The sequence below is a fragment of the Rhinoraja longicauda genome, chromosome 24 (genome assembly GCF_053455715.1).
Source record: "Rhinoraja longicauda isolate Sanriku21f chromosome 24, sRhiLon1.1, whole genome shotgun sequence".
NCBI lineage: Eukaryota > Metazoa > Chordata > Chondrichthyes > Rajiformes > Arhynchobatidae > Rhinoraja > Rhinoraja longicauda.
The window spans coordinates 11422640-11445093 of NC_135976.1; the positions used below are offsets into that span (position 1 = coordinate 11422640).

The following is a 22454-nucleotide window of genomic DNA, read 5'->3' on the forward strand; positions in this document are numbered from 1 at the left end:
AAATTTAATACATCCTGAATGTTTTAAATCAGTTAAGTTGCGCAATTAAAATTTGCAGTTCACCAAGGCAGCTCTAATAATATTGCCTCTTGGTTTATTAAAATATTTCCTTGAAGATTGCAATAAACCGAAATAGTTGCAACTAAATGGGCTTGTCTGTAATTAAAATGTGATGAATTGTTATTACATTTTTATTCACTGACTATTTGTCATACACTGAAGGGTTTTGCAATTTCCATTGTAGCTGCTTGTATGAAATATCTGCAGTGTTTAAGGAATCGCTTTACCAGTTGGAATGAATACAAATTAGATTGCAGATTTTCTAGTTTTACTCAACGTTTCAGAGCATCATATCTCCATAATTCTGATGTAATTGGTCTGCATTGCGATTTACATAACGCAAAACCATATCATCTGTGCATGCATCAAAAAATGAGTGCTTTGATTTAAAAAAAAAAATCTAATTTCCATTTACTTTATCCATCACAAATCTTGAGTTGATTTTATTCTGTGTCTCAATTTTTTAGGCAGTGATTTGTGAACTATGTAGTGAAAAATGTCTGTTAACCAAACAGCTGTGACATAGGGATCACCTGTATCTGAAATCCAGTCATGAACACCAGCTTAATATTTTATCAAAGTTTCTCTAAACTTCTGATTAATTTGTTGTCTTTGTGCTAATGAATTATTAAGACAATGATTACTTTTGAATACTTAACATCTTGACACGCTGTTATCTGGATGGATAACCTGAGATTGAACTTGTACTTGTATATTTTGTTCTGTCATTTTATAACGTATGTGTTGATTTAGTTAAAATCCACAAATATTTTTAAGTGGGAGGTTGGGAGGTCCCAAGCAATTACATGAGATCACTGACATTATAACATGTTTGCACTGATATTCTTGATATTTGTTAAAGCCATTGGTAATTCTGAATCTGTGTTTTTTTTAATCACTTGCACATGCTGCTTGCTTCTCTTGGATTATCATCTGGTTAGATAAATTATAGTTATAGTTGTTTTTTGAATTCTTTAAATTAATCCATCATGGACATGTCTTACAATATTGTTTGTCATCTTTAAAGTCAATTTTGTTTAAGCCTAAGTTTTGAGAGAAGGATACTTATGACATCAGTTAATAAAGTAGGAGCTAGAAAGTAATTGTTAAATAACATAATATTTTTCCAAATTCCTTTGCAATATATTGATGGTACAGCTGAATTTATTTTTCTTATTTTGTAGGCCTGTATTGATGAGAACCTCGAAATGGTAAAGTTTCTGGTGGAACACAGCGCAGACACTAATCAACCAGATAATGAGGGCTGGACCCCGCTGCATGCTGTGGCATCCTGTGGATATATAAATATAGCAGAGTAAGTGGAGGTTTGCATAATACAGCATTGTGATCCATGTGCATGTGAATTGGGGGTGAAAGGTGATGCATGGTATTTTGGTCTCTTTCCATTGTTTCTGACATGAGAACAAGAGTAGTCCATTTAGGACCCTGAGCCTGCTTAACCTTTTGGTTAAATTATGGTTGATCTCTATTTTAATTCCATGTAACTGCCCAATAAAATAATTCCAGTTTACTGCAGTATACGTTCAATGGATTTTGCTCAGCAGGTTTTATGGAGACTGGTTTGTGCACTCCTATAATAAAGTATCAAGATTATTCAGTGGTCAGCTGCCATCGTGCATCTGTGCAAATTAAAATCTCATATGAACGCAGTTTGTCAACTTTTTCTATTACAATGACTTCATCTGCACATATTTATTTATCCATGTATTTATTCATTAATAAATTTATATATATGTGACATCAGTTAATAAAGTAGGAGCTAGAAAGTAATTGTTAAATATGTGTGTGTGTATATATATTTCTATATATATACATTATTTATCCATCCACCTATTCATTGATTTATTTATCCATTCATCTACTTATCTATTTATCTATCTACCACTTTATCTATTTATTTATTTATTTATTTATTTATCTATGTATTTATTTATTTGTTTGTTTATTTATCTGTTTGTTTGCTTATTTATCCATCTATCCGTCCATTTACTTATTTATTTATGTACCTTCCTGTTTATTTATTTATTTCCAAAGTAGACTTATTACACGATAGTTCCACCCTTCTGCCAGCTGTGATGTTTTAGTGCCTAGTTTTGCATTTCTTACATCACCCTAGATTTGTACCAACGTTTTGCATTGCTCACATCAGCCTACATTTGTACCGACATCATCATGCTCCAACTTTCCTGTTTCCGAAAGTCCATATTACAAAATTTAAAACAAGCAGTTTATCAAAAAAAAAGAACAGTTTGTACAAGTTTGAATCATCAATGAATTGCCCATCTGTACCCTGGTCTTTCCTATCCCTCAATCTCACTAATCTGAAAACTAATTGCTCCATTTCTTGAAACAAAATGACAGCATCAATCTTTCTTCACTGTTAATGACTTTGCTAGGTGCTATGAATTTATAAACATAGCACAAAAAGTAAGGAAATTTGTGTTTGGTAGATTATTTCTTTGTTGTAACAATGCTTCTTGGCAATAAATCTTATACCGTTGGAAAGCCTGTTTATTTCCCTTTTAAATGGTGCCACATTTGTAAGGAACATGCATTTGTGGGATGAGCAGCAGAGCTGAGTATGTGGGTTGCGCCCTTGAAAAATCTGCCAAATCTTTTCTGCAATGCCAAACAGCTTATTCTGCCATTGACTCTTGTTTGGTGTTGTTTGGTGGATTGGATGATTGAAGTCTGAAGAAACAAGACATATTGGCAATTTAACAATTTATTCATTTAATAAACAGGAGCCTCAGTAGCGTGTGGAAGAACCATACACAGCCACAACAGCCTGGCTGGGCAGAGAGCCGTCGGCCATATCGTCCTGCAAACCTTGACTGCAAATCTGTAGAAGACAGCCTACGGTTCCTAAGTGCTGACAGGGTAGAGTTGCTGTCTTACAGCGCTTACAGTGCCAATCAGGCACCTGATTGTCAGCACCTGGGGGTACCAGAAGCTCAAAACAAGAGTCAATAACAACAGCAGAATAAGCTGTTTGGCATTGGCAGAGAAGATTTGGCAGATTTTTCATGGGCGCAACCCATGTACTCAGCTCTGCTGCTCATCCCATAAATGCATGTTCCTTACAAATGTGGCACCATTTAAAAGGGAAATAAACAGGCTTTCCAACGGTATAAGATTTATTGCCAAGAAGCATTGTTACAACAAAGAAATAATCTACCAAACACAAATTTCCTTACTTTTTGTGCTATGTTTAGTTCTGTAAGTCTGAAGAAGGGTCTCGACCCGAAACGTCACCTATTTCCTTCTCTCCCGAGATGCTGCCTGACCTGCTGAGTTACTCCAGCATTTTGTGAATAAAAACCTATGAATTTATATACGTATGCATAACTTTAATCTCTGAGAAACATGATATCACTTCATTTTTCTTGGCATATCAGAATGTGCATTCTGGAAACTGAGTAGATATTATCAGTAATTTTGCATAAAGATGAATTTTTGACTTATGGCTATGTTGTTTTTCCAGTCTTTTGATGCTTTCAGCATGCCGAACATTATTGTTGCAGGTCTGAGAATTTTTTTGCCTAGTAATGGACCCTTGCTTGGAATCTCTTTCCTCTCTTTTACTTCCAACCTCTGTGGACTTCAGTAAGGGGGTATGAAGTTACTTTTATTCGCCCTCTTTCCTCTGTGATTGCCATTTCTTTTGTATGTTAATGGTTTTGTCCCTCTATACATTTCCAAAGTTATTCAGCTATTTAACTACTTTTATTGTGCAATATTTGTACCAGCTAGAGCATGCACTATTGAAGGAAAATGAATTTTAATTGTATAATCCTCTGCAGCCCCAATAGACAAAATAATGTTGATGACATTTTATGCATGTCAGAAACACATTAGATTTTGATAGAAACATAGAAACATAGAAAATAGGTGCAGGAGTAGGCCATTCGGCCCTTCGAGCCTGCACCGCCATTCAGTATGATCATGGCTGATCATCCAGCTCAGTAGCCTGTACCTGCCTTCTCTCCATACCCCCTGATCCCTTTAGCAAAAAGGGCCACATCTAACTCCCTCTTAAATATAGCCAATGAACTGGCCTCAACTACCTTCTGTGGCAGAGAATTCCACAGACTCACCACTCTGTGTGAAGAAATGTTTTCTCATCTCGGTCATAAAAGACTTCCCCCTTATCCTTAAGCTGTGACCCTTGGTTCTGGACTCCCCCAACATCGGGAACAATCTTCCCGCATATAGCCTCTCCAACCCCTTAAGAATTTTATATGTTTCTATAAGATCCCCCCTCAGTCTTCTAAATTCCAGCGAGTACATGCCCAGTCTATCCAGTCTTTCCTCATATGCAAGTCCCGCCATCCTATCTATCATTTGATAGACCTTTAAAGTGTATATTTCTTCATATTTATTCTTGATCTGCATGGCTGTGAATTTTTATTTGAAAGACAAATCATAAACACATTTTTGATGGACGAGGATGTATAATGCATTTGAAGTTTTAAGTTAGATACATTTAACTTGTTTAACCTGCTAACTTAACATTTAACTTGTTAACATTCAAAGGGCTGAATGTTATAATGAAAGCTACCCAATCTGGCCTTGGAAGTTTTTTTTGTAGTGTTATGAGTCTATGAGTCTTCAAATCACACTTATTACACGTTATTTTTATAATAGTAACTTGGCAAGGAAGATTTTAAAATTCACAGATATTTTGCAGCAAGATGCATTATAAGATGCAAAATATAAGCATTATATTGTGGCAATATCTGTGAAATGCCAAAAATTCACATACGATTTCAAAGAGAAGTTTGTCGTCTGACTTTCCAAACAAGCTATTTATGAATGTCTGAAGATGGCTCCCGACCCTAAACATTGTCTGCCCATTTCCCTCCATGGATGCTGCCTGACCACCTGTATTCCTCCAGTGATGTTATGTGCTGATGATTCCAGCATCTGCAGTCTCATTTGTCACCGTTATTAATGAGCTTGTTTCCCTTGTGGCATATATAAAAGGGAGCCCAACAATCTTCTCTGTGTATATTAATAGTAGCATGAAAGAGTTACTGGAAAAGTGACTGGTCAAATTAGAGACCAACGTGGAGATCTGTTGCTGGAGGCAGAAAGCATGGCTGACATACAAAAGGTTACATTGCATTGTTTCTAAATTAGATATTTACCATTGCCATAGTAAATGAGGAGTTTGTTGAGATAGTGAGGTTAAAAATAGATTAAGAATGGATTAAGAGGAGATGCAAGAAGAGTTGGATAGTATTTGAAACAAATAAGTCATGTGGTCATGCGTTCTCAGTTGTGGACCTCTGTGGTTTCAGAGGTTTCAATAGACTGGAGGTATACAAACATTCCTGCATTCTTCAATAAAAAACTTTGACAAGTACATTCAAGTCAAAATCTCTCTGATGATGGGAAACCTTTGTAAATAATTTAAAATTACACAATTAAAATAATTAAACTGACAGGCATTGAACTTGTTTTACAGTGGTTGCATTACCTAATAAGAGTTTTTTTGAATGATCCAGTGGAAACTGCATAACTTGAAATACAGATCATTCAAAGGAAAATGTTTTGCTCCTTGCAATGTAACTCTGAAGTTATCTAGGACACTAAAATAGTGCTCACAGATTTTCCAGCTATTTCCTTTCATTCGTGCTCTACATTTTGGTTTTTAATTTGATCTCAAACCTCCCCTCTCCCACTCCCCTCCCGAGACAACATTTCATTTATAGCAGTCAGAACCAATCAGTTTGAACAGATTGGCAGCAAAGTAGCAGCAACCCGCACCCCTTGCTGTGAGATGTCAGGAGATCATTTCTGAGGTGCTTGCAATGTTACAGCTTTCACTCCCACACCTCATCAGCGCTGTGTGTTTTACCGGAACCACCTGCAAACACGAGACACGTTCACAAACAATGATTCTTTTTTTTGTTTTTAGTTTGCTCCTTTGTGTAATTTTATGTTGTTGTTGTACAATTAATAGATTTCAAGGAAGGATTCATCTCTGTTTCATGCCTCTGATCATTTGACAATGGTGGCAATACAGTGGGAGATAATTAAGTAGTTTAGAGTGCTATATTAGGCTTTTGTTGAGAACGTTGAGTGTAGACAATCCTGTGGATTTCAGAAAATAGTTGATACACAGCATGCAGTAATCTGCTTAGCAAAATTGAAAGTCAGGACTTAAAAATAACCGTAACAATATTTGAGTAAAGCCTGGCAAGCGTGGTGAATGACCAATTTTCAGACAGATCTTCTCCAAATCTCAGGACTAGAAGCATTATAATTTTGATATTAATAAATTTGGCTATAAAATGGGCAATTACAAAATTTTAAAATTAAGGAAGTGCAGGAACACCAAGGAGGGCATTAACATTTCATGAAGGCATAGAGCAAAATAACAGCAGAAGGGTCCCAGCAAGCTGCCGCCACACCTCAACATCAGGCCTTTCACACCGGCTGCAGAATTGGGAATTCACCGAGCCCGGCCCCCGCTCGCCCTGAGGACCGGATAGGAGTGAGTCAGTGTCAGAACAAAGGGCTAGTAAGCAGACTGGCTGCGGGAGGCAGGGCTGTGTGCCTTGATGTGGGGTTGGCTGATGGAGGCCCTGCAACTGTCTGGGGCTCGGTCTGATCGGGCGCCGCTCATAGCGGCTGAGCATGCAGACTGATCTGCAGCTGCACGGAACGGTGGAACAATGGTGGAGGACACCAGTGGCTTCTCTTGGCTAGGCCGATCCTGCAACATTGCCAGGGCAACAGGCCTTCATGATCAGGTTAAGAATCTCTACACTTACAACCACTGGAACTTGAAAATGGTGCCAAATCTGACGACTCTTGTAGACTGGCTCAGTGTTCTATTTCCATACACTTGAACTGTGCTTATGTAATGCTTGTACTGAACTGTATGCAAAAATGAATTTCACTGTACCTTGATATATGTGAGAATAAAGTACCATAAAAGAACCATTGAACATGCTTGTGGAAATGCCGGCAGATGAAATTCCAGAGAAAGGGTTGTCGTGATGATTTGATAAGGAGTGTGAGCAGAATATTGCTACGCTATGCACTGTTTAAATAGATGTAAAAAATAATGTCTTGGGATGCCCTTGCATGAATTTTTGAAGGTCGCGGAGTTAAAGCAATGGAATATAGATAATCCGGAGGTACTTTTGGGGTGTAGACAATGCACGGAGTTATGCTAAGGTGAGATGTAACATGGTTTTGCCCCCAGTTTGAAGTATTGTATTACACTTAAAAGCGGTAAAGGCTTTGTAACGGATAGACGGGAGAAGTTGCAGCTGTTTTCCAGGGGCAAGAAAGACTAATGGGTGGTTTAAAGAGCTTTAAGGGTATAGTCTTTTGATGCACTCTCCAGCAACCAAAAATGAACTAAAAGGAAATGAAGAAGATTGCATGGGAACGATGGTGTTCCTTGTCACATTATCTAAATATATCTCCCACATTACTTGATTTAGGATTTTGACATTGTAATAACCATTTTCAAATGGCTAATACATTTGGCACATGGCCAATTGAATCAGGAACCTTGTTTAATTTGGGAACAGGCTGTTGGAAGGCCAGAGAGAGTGTAAAACCCTCTGTGGTACTGAACCCGCCTTCTCTTTACATCATGCACAGCTGCACACTAACAAACAAAGATTCCCTCTTGTTTATTGCAAGCTATTCTGCTGGGGAAAACACATTACCCGGTACTGTTACTGCAATTATGTAGTTAACTGCTGATTTGCCCACTCCTTATGATATTCTGTTTCTGTAGGTATATATAGATATTATGGAAATGTCTAAATCTAGTAAAGATATATATTTTTCATAGAAAATGTTAGAAACATAGGAACATAGAAAATAGGTGTAGGAGTCGGCCATTCGGCCCTTCGAGCCAGCACTGCCATTCAATATGATCATGGCTGATCATCCAAAATCAGTACCCCGTTCCTGCTTTTTCCCCATACCCCTTGATTCCATCAGCACTAAGAGCTAAATCTAACTCTCTCCAGAAAACATCCAGTGAATTGGCCTCCACTGCCTTCTATGGCAGAGAATTCCACAGATTCACAACTCTCTGGGTGGAAAAGTTTTTCCTCATCACACTCCTAAATGGCCTACCCCTGAGTCTTAAACTGTGACCCCTGGTTCTGGATTCCCCCAACATCGGGAACATTTTTTCCCGCATCCAACCTGTCCAATCCCTTAAGAATTTTATATGTTTCTATAGGATCCCCTCTCATCCTTCTAAATTCCAGTGAATACAAGCCCTGTTGACCCATTCTTTCATTATATGTTAGTCCCGCCATTCTGGGAATTAACCTGGTGAACCTACGCTGCACTCCCTCAATAGCAAGAATGTCCTTCCTCAAATTAGACCAAAACTGCACACAATACTTCAGGTGTGGTCTCACCAAAGCCCTGTACAACTGCAGTAGGACCTCCTTGCTCCTATACTCAAATCCTCTCGCTATTTAGGCTAACATGCCATTAGTTTTCTTCACTGCCTGCGGTACCTGCATGCTTACTTTTAGTGACTGATGTACAAGAACACCCAGATCTTGTTGCACCTCCCCTTTTCCTAATCTGATACCATCAGACAATAATCTGCCGCCTTGTTCTTGCCACCAAAGCGGTTAACATCACATTTCTCCACATTATACTGCACGTGCCATGCATCTGCCCACTCGCCCAACCTATCCAAGACACCCTGCAGCCTCATAGCATCCTCCTCGCAGCTCACACTGCCACCCAGCTTTGTGTCATCCGCAAACTTGCCGATGTTACACTTAGTTCCTTCGTCTAAATCGTTAATATATATTGTAAATAACTGGGGTCCCAGCTCTGAGCCTTGCCACTAGTCACAGCCTGCCATTCTGAAAAGCACCTGTTAGTTCCTACTTTTTGCTTCCTATCTGCCAACCAGTTCTCTTTCCATGTCAATACCCTACCCCCAGTACCATGTGCTCTTAATTTTGGACACTAATCTCTTGTGTGGGATCTTGTCAAACACTTTTTGAAATGTTGTATTATGTATTGAAATTTGACTAAAACCATCTACATGGAAGATTGCAATTGTCAACGAAATAAATCCCTGTAGATGCTGGAAATTTGAAATAAAAACAAAATGCTGGAAATAGTCATCATGGATGGTTGTATCTGTCAGAAGGAAACAGATTTATCATTTCAGTGTTTTGGCAATGTCATTTCCTTTTAAAAATTCTTCCCACATTCCTATCTGTTTCCCCTGCCCCCTCAGATTCAACCAATGACCTACATACGAGGGGCAATTAACCTACTAATCTGCATGCTTCTGATAGATGGGAGGACACTGGAGCATTTAGAGAGAATCCAAATGGTTATAGGGAGAACATGTGAACTCCACATGGACAGCATTGGAGGTCAGGATTGAACTTGGGGTCTCTGGCACTGTGGCAGCAGTTCTACGAGCTACACCATTGTGTTTTCTTGTGGGTGAAATGATCTCCATCTATGCATTGATATTTTATGACTACTCATATAATTATGTAAATTTACAACTCTGGCCTCCATTCAGTTATAAGATAAGATCTGCTCTAACTAAATGCATTCAAGAGAGAGCTAGATAGAGCTCTTAAGGATAGCGGAGTCAGGGGGTATGGGGAGAAGGCAGGATTGAGGGGGTACTGATTGAGAATGATCAGCCATGATCACATTGAATGGTGGTGCTGGCTCGAAGGGCCGAATGGCCTACTCCTGCTCCTATTGTCTATTGTTCCTCATTCCTTTTCTTCCTACTTTTTGTGGGTACGTCTTTGCTCTAGAATTCCATAGGTAATTTTTTCCATTTTTCTGCAGCTTGCTTTAAGATCCTTTTTTAAGTCCACTTTTTTTGATGTTTTTTTTCTTATGAGTATTTTTCTGCTTTCACTTCCTTGGCGCTCAATAATAGTTTGGCTTTGTTATCTGTGATCTGATGAATTTTAATAGAAGTTGCTAAATATTTCTGTACAGTTGGTCACATTTCTGTGAATGCACATGAATTGATTTAATAATGTGCAAAGAATACTTGGTGCAAGATAAAAGAGAAATAAAAATGGAATGCAGACTTTGTTCATTCCATTGAGATAAAACAGAAAATGGTGGATATACCTAAATCGGGTTGCACCTAAATGTAAAGAAATTGTTGGCATTTTTGTTGATATGAATTAGGAAAAGAGAGGTTACATAAGTGTTAATATGTAGAGAAGGTGAGGAAGATAGGAGGGATTAAAGGCAAGATCAATGATAGGCTGGAGCAGGATGGATATTCACTGTTTGACCATAGCTAGCAAGGCCATGTAATGTATCAGTTTTAATTCCTGAACTTTTATTCTCATCACTTTCACCAGTTCCAGTTGCTTTCCCTTTTAATTCTATTGCCTCTTGCCCTTTTACCAACTCTTTTCCCACTGCTCAGAGTCCAGGCACACTTATGTATAGCATCAATTGAATTGTGCTTTTAGTTTAGAACTGTTCATGGTATGATCTTCACCACAGATTCAGATTTAAGAACCACCACTGTTCAGTACGTAGCCACAATCCTGAACTTCCATTTACCTGTCACATAATGATTTAGCGTGCAACTTGTGTGCCACCCGCTGTGATCATGTCCTCGATCTCTTGTGTGTGCAGCATTCTCAACTCCACCATTCTTATCAACCTAATTGCTCATGTTGTAATTCTAAATCCTAAAATCTCTTTCTTTGATGAAATATTTTTATATATTCTGCATCCTTTAGTTCCTAAACTAATTTATACTGATGCTTGAAGCATAAGAACTAATGGAGGGGATGTGGCAGCGCGCATGTTCCCAAAGAGCTCCCCAAAGAGGTTTATGAAAATAATGGGATAAACATTTCAATAATCGAGAGATACCTATTGGCTAGAATATAAGGAAATCCTTTCTTCTTTTAGTGATATTTAATCTTTTATGTCCACCTTGGAGAGCAAATGGGGCGTTGGTTTAGTGACTCGTGATGAATGAGCTCTGGGATTGCAACAATGCGCAGTGTGGAACCCATAATTTCCTGTGCTGCTGGTGTGAGTGCTGTACTCATATTAGACGTTCAGTGTAATGTTTGGTACGAACGATATCAAACATAACAGAAGAGGATGGGTTCAAACCTCTTAAATTTATTGCCCTTTTGAAAAATTATACAGTATTGTGAAGTATTTATTAATTTTGACATTGTAAATGCAATTTCACTCTGCAGCTTAAATATGAATGGGTTTTGACTTCTGCTCTTTAAGGTCTTTTAAATGATGCATCGGACATTCTTCTCTGTAGTTATCACTGGTTACTATATGAGTTAAGTGGATGCAGTTTGATATTGAGGTTCTGTGAGGAAATCATGCACATCAAAGTTAGTTTTAAGTTTCGTAGTTTTTTAAAATCAAATCTTGAGTGACAATCTTGAGTTGGTCATTATCTACATTTTATAACTCAGAAGTCAGATATCAAAAGCACCATTTTGTCAGTAACTCCTATCACGTACACTTTGCACAGTGCCAATTCTTTATCTCCGATAAAGATGTTGAGTTGGAAATTAATTTAGTTGTCCCTTTTGGAAATGGTTTTATAAGAAGGTAACTGGACAAAAAACAATATTTGGATATTTAAGCAAACGAGCCATTTTCAAACAAGTCAAAGTTGATCAAATGAAAATGAACAAAAATCTAAAATTGGCAAAATGTCTGGAAAAGTATCATGTCTCCATGACAAAAATAGGTTGTTTTATCAGGAAATATAAATATAACAGTATAACAGTATAACAGTATAACAGAGCTTTATTTGTCGTTCGGTACCGAAGTACCGAAGGAAACTACATAGCAGTCACAGAAAAAAAAAAAAAAAAAAAAAAAAAAAAAAGAACACAAGACACATAACCCCAACACAAACGTCCATCACAGTGACTCCAAACACCCCCTCACTGTGATGGAGGCAACAAAACTTCCCCTCTCTTCCCCACGCCCACGGACAGACAGCTCGTCCCCGACCAACCCGCACAGTCCCCGCACCGGGCGCTGAAACGTCCCGCGGCCGAACCGGGCGATGAAAGGCCCGCGACCAAGCCTTGCGCAGCTAAGTCCCGTGGTCGAGCCGCACCGGGCACTGTTAAGTCCGCAGTCCAGCGATGAAAAGCCCCGCAGTCGAGCTGCACCGGGCGGTGTTCAGCTCCGCAGCCGAGCTGCACCGGGCACTGTTAAGTCCGCAGTCGAGCCGCACCAGCGATGAAAAGCCCCGCAGCCGAGCTGCACCGGGATGTTAAGCCCCGTAGCCGAGCTGCACCGGGCACTGTTGAGTCCAGCGGCCAAGCCGCAGCGGGATGTAAAGTCCAGCGGCCGAGCCGCACCGGGGTGTAAAGTCCAGCGGCCGAGCCGCAGCGGGTGATGTTAGGAGCCGCAGCCCGCGCCGTGAGGAAGAGAAAAGCCCCCCCCCCTCCCACACCCACACCCACCCCCACCCCCACCACCCCCTCCCACACATACACAACCAAAAAAAATATACAAAAACCATCCCAACACCGACACTCAACAAAAAAAAGACGGACAGACTGCTAGTCAGCCGCTGCCGTTAGGCGCCGCCACGTGTTGCATGTTAGAGAAAAAACGTGTTACAAGCTATATTGTCAAGTCTTAGTGTTTGCATAAGGATAACAGGTACAGAAGAAATACACAAATTGCTGGAGAAATTAAGCGGGACAGGCAACATTTCTGGAGAGAAGGAATGGGTGATGTTTCAGTTGGAGACCCTTCTTCAGACTGAAAGTCACGGGAAAGGGAAACGAGAGATATAGACGATGATGTAGAGAGAGGTTCAATGGCCTGTTTCCTTTATTATCATTACTTTTTTGCATATCTTTCATTCATTGTTCTTTATCTCTACATCGTCTATATCTCTTGTTTCTCTTTCCCGTGACTTTCTGTCTGAAGAAGGGTCTCGACCCGAAATGGCACCCATTCCTTTTCTCCAGAGATGCTGCCTGTCCCGCTGAGTTACTCCAGCTTTTTGTGTTTATCTTTGATTTAAACCAGCATCTGCAGTTCTTCCTATACAGGTACAGGAGAATCTGTCCACAGGTCCCATGCATATTGTGGGCAATGTGTAGCATTTCAGAGAGATGAATAAATCTGCAGTAATTTGGTTTGAGATGTTAGTTTGCAGCAACAGGACAATTGATCCTTGTGTTTGTTCTCATCATCCGAAGTTATTAGCTTCACTGATAATTGTCACTTGGATCTGCCAAATGTCATTGTTCCCTGAGTCCAATTCTACTAGGGTTTATCGCCCCAGCTCTGACTAAACTGGATAGTGCAGGCTAAATATAAATTTCTTACAAGGAGTGTTGATGTCGAAGGAGTCATGCTTAGTGATTAAGGGTTGGCTTGGAAGGCTGGAGTAAGTCAGGCACAGATGAGGATTCTATAAAACTCTGGATTTACTTTAGACATATAATTCCTGGATTTGAGGTGGTGCAGCAAGTTCTTTGAACATGAAGGTTTGAGTGGGCCTTGTTGGGTGTAGGGAGTGAGGATGCAGGGGTACATTAGAGCGTGAATTCTTGGTCCTGAGGGCTTCATAGTGATTTGACTACCTGATCATGGGAGGGCGAGATGGTGGTGATTAAATGGCTTAGGCGTGTACTTGGGGGACAGGGGTGGGAGAATTGGGGGGCTTAGAGATATAACTCTTAGGGCTTTTGCCTGTGGGGTTAGGGTATTGGTGTTTAGAACTAAGTGATTCCCCAGAGCAGAGATACACAGGTGTGTTCTGAGTAGGGCCCAGTATTCTGTCACACTCCCTACATTAGTTGTAAGTAATGTGCTAGCTAATCTAGCAAATTCCACAAAGATGTTTGATAATAACCAGAAAATTTGGGTGCCACTGCTCAGTCAGTATTTTGTGAGTTAACCATATAAAATGTATTTTTTACTTCTTTGTAATGATAACAAACTCGTATGATGAGCACTTAAGCATGTATCATTCCAAAACAGAAAGCAAATTTCAAAGTCTGACTAGAAAACTAAATTATATAATTTAAAACGAATGGCTTGCTGAACTTGGATGGGCAATTCTTGAACTGTTTTCAGTAACTCCAAGTCTTTGTGTAATAAAATCAAAGCATTGCCCATCTTTTTGTTGCTATACAATCTTGGAAGAAAACCATCCTACAAAAACATTTTTTATGATCCGGTGAGTGTAATAGCTCTCTTTTAACCTATCCAATCAAAATTTAACATTTTACAGAAACTGCACAAACAGTGCATTAATTTACTTTTCTGTAATCAAATGTACAGCAAATGTATAACCACAGGATTCCTGTACTGTGCTCCGTGAGGAAGTTTCACTGTTACCACAGGATTGAGTTGTCAACATTTAAAATGTTCTTTTGAAAGAAAAGGGAAATATCGACATTGTAACTTGCATCCAGTATGTCCCAATAATCTCCATTCTATCACATCTATTGTGTGTGTTTAATTATTTTGGTGTGAAGGAATATGGTTCTGCTTTTGAAAATGCTTGTTAAAATTCTCTTTGGGGAGGGGAGTTGGGGGAAGGGGTGATGGGAGGAAAGTTTCAGTACTTTTTGATTGCAGATGGTGACACTTCAGCTGTATCTATAACTGCGCACTTGTAGACTTCATAGTGCCAAGTAGACAAATAGAACAATAAATTTTACGTACCATCCAACCTACTTTCCTGATTGTGGTGGATAAAATTATGATTCTTCACAAATTCTCAAATTTGTGAACATTTATCATTTATTGACAAGAATAATTGGTGCCTAAGTTGTTGTATTTTTATTGAGTCTAATAGTAATTTAAAAAAATGCTGTGGCATTCAGGATAAAGCATTTAAAATAATCACTGTTATAACACTATAATAGAACAGTGAATATATAGAATTCTTCAGGATCAAAGTGCGTTCGGTCCCAAGTTCCAAAACTGTCAATCAAGAGAAATGTCCTTCTGGTTCAGCTTAATTTGAGATGCATCTCTGGGAACAGTTTTTGCCCTTGGGTGAAACATGTTCAGGCTTTCCAACAACGTTTAATGTTTTAAATGCCGTGACCTGATTTAATATGTGGTGACATTTCTTCTTTGTATTCAACATATCATGTAGTGAAATAGTTCTAAATGCTCGATACTCTGGGGCAAGTCATCTTAATTACAGATTTGTATGAAATTGGGTGCATTAAAATTCCTGGTTGATGGAAACTGCTGAATTGCTTCAATAGGGTATGAGTCCTTCAATTTATTTTGTTTGGGGATACATGAACAAAATGAACAGTTTGGTGTTCTTTTCACTTAAATGAGATTATCAGAAGGACTTGGTATATTATAACATGCAAAAGATAGCTCTTGCTGTGGGAATTTCTAATCTGAGATTTGAACAGTCTTTGCAAACTATCATTTTTTTATATTAGAGGCAAATTTCAGACAAGGTAAAAGGATTGTTCTGTCCCTTCCAAGGTAATTTGAATTCATTAAAAATATATATTGTTTTAAGAACCAAACTTCAACATTAAACATTTGGTATGTAAAATCTGCTTGCACTAGATAATGCCAAATGTTTTTAAAATTGCAAGATTTGCTCAGTTGCATTTTGTATAGTATGACAGCTAACCTATTTGTCCTTCTCTGCAGCAGGCCTCCTTTTGAAAAAAACATTCAGAAAATGTAACTGAGCGACTGTTATCTTTTTTGTTTTTCTGCAGGTATTTGATAAATAATGGAGCCAATGTTGCTGCTGTTAATAGCGAGGGTGAAATCCCATCTGACATTGCAGAAGAATCAGCAATGAAAGACCTTTTGCAAGAGGAAATAAGTAGACAAGGTACTGTATGGAATTCTGGAATATTGGACTTTTAATGCTGGTGCCCATTAGTGCATTTGTTCAAAAGTTTTGCGCTCTAACCGCGGTACAGATATGGTGGTAGTTAATTTTTTCTTATGAACGTTGTGTCTCCAGCTTCAATGAACCAATTGTAAATTTCGATTTTTACAATAAATAGATATTTCTTACTTTTATGCCAACAGTGAAATGTAGTTGACTATAGGAGAACTAATTCGCTGTTCAGAAATTATTGAGGTTTGGCTCAATTTGACCTGGTTTCTTGGTGAGTTCACTGAAACTTTTAATTAGGTTGGATAACATTTTGTTAAATCGATGAAATAAAGGTGTGTTGGGATATTAATGGAAAAGATGTTGAATGGCCTGGAAAACCTGCCTGTCCTGCACTAGATATCCTGAGTATGCAGGATTATAGCAGTCTTGCTGTACTTCCACTGGATTAATTGAGACATAGGCACAGTTTTGTCCTTTGTTTTCACTGTGTACAATCTGCACCATTCTCTGAAATGAATCTGTGAAGTAGATATTTATAAATGGATGGCTGGTGGTGAAAAGGAACTCTTGGCATCCATGAGATCATTCCACTTCTGCTTAACACTTATCCATGAAGTGATTGGACTTCGATGTGTTTCTAAAACTTAATATTTACTGATTTTCCAATTTGGTCTTCCTCTTGTTAAGCATATTTTTGTTAGAAAATGAGAATCACCTTGAATAGGATACATTTGGATATTAATATGTTCTTGGATCTTTGGATGTAATTCCTGAAAGCATAATGGCACTCTATTTATCAAAGTACAATGTTTGAAATAGTGTTCAGAAACGTTCGATTTGTGTTGGTAAGGTTTCGGGAACAAGGTGTTAGTTTTTTTCAATGTCATCTTCAATACAAGCATATTCACTTTTCCATTATCCTATTTTTAATTCAAAACTTTGAGTTTGAAATTTAAAATTAGCGTTGAAATTGCTTAAAACAGTTTAACCAGTGATAGACACAAAAAGCTGGAGTAACTCGGCAGGACAGGCAGCATCTCTGGAGAGAAGGAATGGATGATGTTTTGGGTCGAGACCCTTCTTCAGACTAGTTAGGGATAAGGGAAACGAGAGATATAGACGTTGATGTGTAGAGATAAAGAACAATGAATGAAAGATATGCAAAAATGTAATGATGATAAAGGAAACAGGCCATTGTAAGCTGTTTGTAGGGTGAAAATGAGAAGCCTGTGTGACATGGGTGGGGGAGGGATAGAGAGAGGGAATGCCGCCGGGGCTACCTGAAGTGAGAACTCATTGAACCATGAACTCATGGACTTTATCAACTTCACCAATTTTCATCCTGCACTTAAATTTACTTGGACCATCTCCAACACCTCCCTCCCCTTTCTTGATCTCACAGTCTCCATCACAAGAAATAGACTATTGACTACTACAAAACCACTGACTCCCACAACTATCTTGACTACACTTCTTCCCACCCTGCTTCTTGCAAAGACTCTCTCCTCTACTCCGAATTCCTCCGTCTATGCCGCATCTGCGCCCAAGATGAGGTGTTCCATACTAAAACATCCGAGATGTCCTCATTCTTTAGGGAACGGGGGCTCCCCTCTCCCATCATAGATGAGGCCCTCATGTGTGTCTCCTCGGTACCCCGCAGCTCCGCCCTTCGCCCAGAGACAGACTCCCCCTAATCCTTACCTTCCACCCCATCAGCCGTCGCATACAACATGTAATCCTCCAAAATTTCTGCCACCTCCAACGGGATCTCACCACTAGCCACATTTTCCCATCTCCACCCCTTTCTGCCTTCCGCAGAGATCGTTCCCTCCACAACACCCTGGTTAACTCATCCCTTCCCAACCAAACCACCCCTTCCCCAGGTACCTTCCCTGCAACCGCAGAAGATGCAACACCTGTCGCTATATCTCCTCCCTCGACTCTATCCAGGGACCCCAACAGTCCTTTCAGGTTAGGCAGAGGTTCACTTGTACCTCCTCCAACCTCATCTACTGTATCCGTTGTTCAAGATGTGGACTCGTATATCGGCGAGACCAAATGCAGACTGGCCGATGGTTTCGCGGAACACCTTCGCTCAGCCTGCGTGAACCAACCTGATCTCCCGGTTGCTGAACACTTTAATTCTCCTTCCCATTCCTACTCCGACCTTTCTATCCTCGGTCTCCTCCATTGTCAGCGTAAGGCTAAACGCAAATTGGAGGAACAGCATCTCATATTTCGCTTGGGCTGCTCACAGCCCAGTGGGTATGAATATTGATTTCTTTGACTTCAGGTAGCCCCGGCATTCTCTCTCTCTCTATCCCTCCCCCACCCAAGTTGCACTACTCGTTTTCACCCGACAAATTGCTTACAATGGCCTGTTTCTTTTATCATCGTTACTTTTTTGCATATATTTCATTCATTTGTTCTTTATCTCTCCACATCACTGTCTATATCTCATGCTTCCCTTATCCCTAACCAGTCTGAAACGTCACCCATTCCTTCTCTCCAGAGATGCTGTCTGTCCCGCTGAGTTACTCCAGCTTTTTGTGTCCCTCTTCGGTTTAAACCAGCATCTGCAGTTCCTTCTTACACAGTTTAACCAGTGAACTGGTTTAAACAGTGGTTCTGGTAAACTTTATTTTAAACTTATTGCTTTTAACTTGCCTCTGCATTAAATTCACACATGCAGAAAGTCAAATCCCTACCTTTTCATTTATTGGAAAAGTTTAAAGAAATTTTGGGGATTGTTCAGTTTGTCACTTCCTAAATTGCGCTACCATCCTTGTTGACCCCCCCCCCCCCTTTATATGGCACATTCCCTTGCAACTGGAGGCAACACAACATTATTCTTTTATCTTTCCCCTTCCCATCATCCAGTCATCAAAGCAGTCTTTCTAGGTGAAGAAATGGTTCCCTTGCACTTCATCCAATCTTGTGCATTGCATTTGGTGTTCACAAGGTAGTCACCTCTACAATGGAGAGACCAAACACAGGTTGCACTTGGTCGAGAGGAATGTTCCTGAGTTTCCAATTTTCTGCCACTTTAATTCACCATCCCACTCGCACTCTGATTTCTGTCTGTGTCCTCTTACACTGTTATAAAGACCAATGAAGAAAACTTCATCCATCCACATTGCAACTTTCTTGACAGTTGAATTCTCCAACTTTATATAACTGTTGATATAGAACCATTTTTGCCTGCTGTCCGTTTTTCTATTAATGGGCATATCCCATTAGACCACAACAACACGAGCAGCCAATTGCACAGCCATAATAGCCTAATCTGATCCCATGTGCCACATGGTTTCACATCAGCCTCTCACCACCTTCGCTGCTAGCTAGATTAACTAGTTTAAAGGTAGACACAAAATGCTGGTGTAACTCAGCGGGACAGGCAGCATCTCTGGAGAGAAGGAATGGATGATGTATGTGGTCAAGACCCTTCTTCAGACACCTTTAGTTAAGTTTTGAGAAAAACTTGTTTTGATGTCTGCCATTTGAAAAGTTAACTGTTTCACTTTCCCTAGGTGTTGTCTGAGTTGATTTCTTTTTTGTGTGAAATAGTCGGCTAACGGAATCAAGGGATATGGGGAAAAAGCAAGAACGGTGTACTGATTTTGGATGATCAGCCATGATCATATTGAATGGTGGTGCTGGCTCGAAGGGCCAAATGGTCTACTCCTGCACCTATTTTCTATGTTTCTGTGTTTCCAGCATTTTCCATCTACTGGGTCAGCTTTTATTATTTTATGCGGATGGTCTTGCTGGGCACGGCCCACAACCTGCCAATTAACATGTTATATATAGACCAAATATACAGGTAACTGCTCCCACATCAAGCCATTTGCACTCGTCCTACCATAGATATTCCCCTTCTTCTCCTCATCCCTTCCTAACCTTCTCTTCTCCTGAAAACTAATTTCTATCTCTTTCCCAGTTCTGTTGAAACTTTGACTATCTCTCCTTCCACAGTTGCTGCTTCGTGTAATCTTTTCCACCATTTTCACTTTTAGTTCACAAGCTCTCTATTTGAAAATAAATGCGCTGAAAATAAGTCTCTCCCCAAAGTTATTTGTTGCTAACTTTCAGAAAATGATTTGACTCCTTGACTATCATTATTCAATGGAAATCTTTGTCTGCTGCATACCAGTCTCTTTTCCCCCACTCACCTTCCATACAATAGTTATTTGACTCTGCAAGATGCTCTTTTTTTCAATGTGTTGCTAATAGTATTATGAGGGGAATTGGCAATGTCAGAATAGCAATATTCGCCCTGGCTTTTTGCATTAAAGATGGGCCAGTAATGGTTGAAAGCGGTTTGTAGTCTGGGCTGATAATGTTAGTTTTGTTTGCTAGTTTGAATATAGTATAATCAAGAACATGCACATTTGAGGACTGCTTTTAAAATACAATGCATTTCTGCACTGCAATCAATCATGCCTTTTTCAATTGTTTATTACTTATTCTCATGACAAAGCAAAATTAGTTAAGTATTTTTCATTAGTATCTGTTTCTATTTATGATGCTTCAGAGACTGGACTCCACATCAAATGCTTAAATTTTAGTACTGTCCATTGTAAGGATCATCTCATCAGTTATTTTCAGTTAATTGTGCTATTTTAACTGACAGTTGCTTTTGGCCTGAAGTTCTGGTTCTTTGATTGACAGAAGCCTGGAGGGGGGCAATGGGGGTGTTAAATAGCAGAAGGCAGCAACATGACTGCACAAATAATGGATTTTTGAAATTCAGCAGATTTGTGAAGGTGAATGTCCTCAAGGTCCTTGGACATTTTTGATAAAATTGAAGTTTGTAGTCACTGCCCAGGAAGTCAGATATGCTGTGAGAAAACGATCCTTGCCTCAACATGTTCTCAGGGGGGATGGAGGGAATAAATGTTTTTTAAAGGTGGGCTTGTTTTAATCTGAATGCAAAATGTCTGTTTTTTTAGAAAAAAAATGACACATTGCAATATGAAGATTGATATCACATGTTTTATGATACTTCAACATAGAGATGGAAACTTTTGAACTTCAATCACATAAATGAATTCCGTCGTGGAGCAGTCAGGTGCTAGTAGCCACGTTAATCATCGATCTACCCCCATCCCTTCCCATGGCTACAAACTTCAGTTGGGTTGAAACTGAATAGTAGTTGCATGTTATGGCATTGGAGGAAATACTGCTTGTTTGGAGTTTTGGTTGAAATGGCTGCCCAGAAGTTTGAATGGTTGGTGGCGATGGTGGTACTGGGGGACCTGAATGATTAATTTGAATGGTGAAACAGTGGTTGGTGTGACAGTGACTTTGGAATCGAAGATTTGCAATTTGGATATTGGGGAGTGGGACCCAAGATCAGAGACTGCCGGTTTGGACGGTGGAGTGTAGGGTGGGGTGGGGCAAGGGGGTAAGATTGCTGGCGAGATTTGAGTATAAGGGGAGGACTGAGAAATGGGGCTTGGGGGATTTGTGAGTTCGGAAACAAGATTGACAATAGTACAAATGTGTGAAGTGGGCTGTGCAGTGATCGGTAAGGGATTGTTGTGCAAAGTGAAGTGAGGAATTGACCTCTTGGCCAAGATTCCATTCCAATACTATGACAGTAATTCTTAGTTGCTCCAAGAGGAATTGATGATGGGCAACTTGGTCCACATTTCCTTGCAAAGCCCACAAGGTTGTGATGTATGAGGAATGATACCGTTTTGCTTGTGATTGTTTGCAGAATATTCCAGCATAAGAGGGTCTTCCTGGCTGAAAACCTCTGCTTTAATTTCCAAAGTGATGCAAACCGAGCTGCAAATGGTTGTTACCGTGTTTCACTCTGCAATTACGTTTTGAATATATAATGCTAAAAAGTATCATGGGGTTTAATTTTTAGGTTATGTCCTTTCAGTTCTCCCTGGTAAACCTCCACCTAAATACCTCATATCCCAACCTTTGCCTTCCCATTTCTTTCCCACCCCTGCCAAATTAATGTCTATATTACTCAGAATTCTGTGCTGTTCTAAGAAAGAAAATGATTGGGGTGACAGTCCTAAAATTTTGGGCTTTCGTGCATCGTACGGTACAATGTTAAATGATGGGCTTGCACCTGTTTCTCAGTGCAGAAAGTATTGATCTCTGCCTTTGAAAGCATGTTCAGACAAGGAGTTGGTGTTTTCGCACAGCATAACTGACTGCCAAGGCAGTTGCTTTGAGCTTCAATTTTGTATGTTAATCCGAGAAGCTTGAACTGTTGCTTTGATGTTGATTGACAGTATGAAGGGCTTCACCAAATGCCGGAAAGTCTTCTCCGTGTTAGGTGACCATTCTCCGCTCTCTTATCTGTTGTCAAATACGTTATCACCACTGGCGTCAATGGACTATTTTAAAGAATTACTCATCACACATGCGCAGGACTTAGGGGCCTCGATACTGCCTGCCAGTCTACTTCAACACTATTCTGTGGTTAAAAACATCAAGTTCATTTATCAGCAGGTATGGTGAAGAATAGATTTGTATCAGCAGGAAT

The 22454-nt window shown here is 39.7% G+C and overlaps 1 protein-coding gene across 2 annotated transcripts in view; it reads left to right on the forward strand.

The window, feature by feature from the left end:
- The window catches only part of LOC144605425 (protein phosphatase 1 regulatory subunit 12A-like), a 177008-nt gene that overhangs the window by 42065 nt on the left and 112489 nt on the right, over positions 1–22454 (forward strand). For both annotated transcript variants that reach the window (XM_078420660.1, XM_078420661.1), the window contains exons 2-3: positions 1245–1375; positions 15813–15931. In XM_078420660.1, the coding sequence (XP_078276786.1) occupies positions 1245–1375; positions 15813–15931 (250 nt within the window). The remainder of the gene's footprint in view (positions 1–1244; positions 1376–15812; positions 15932–22454) is intronic.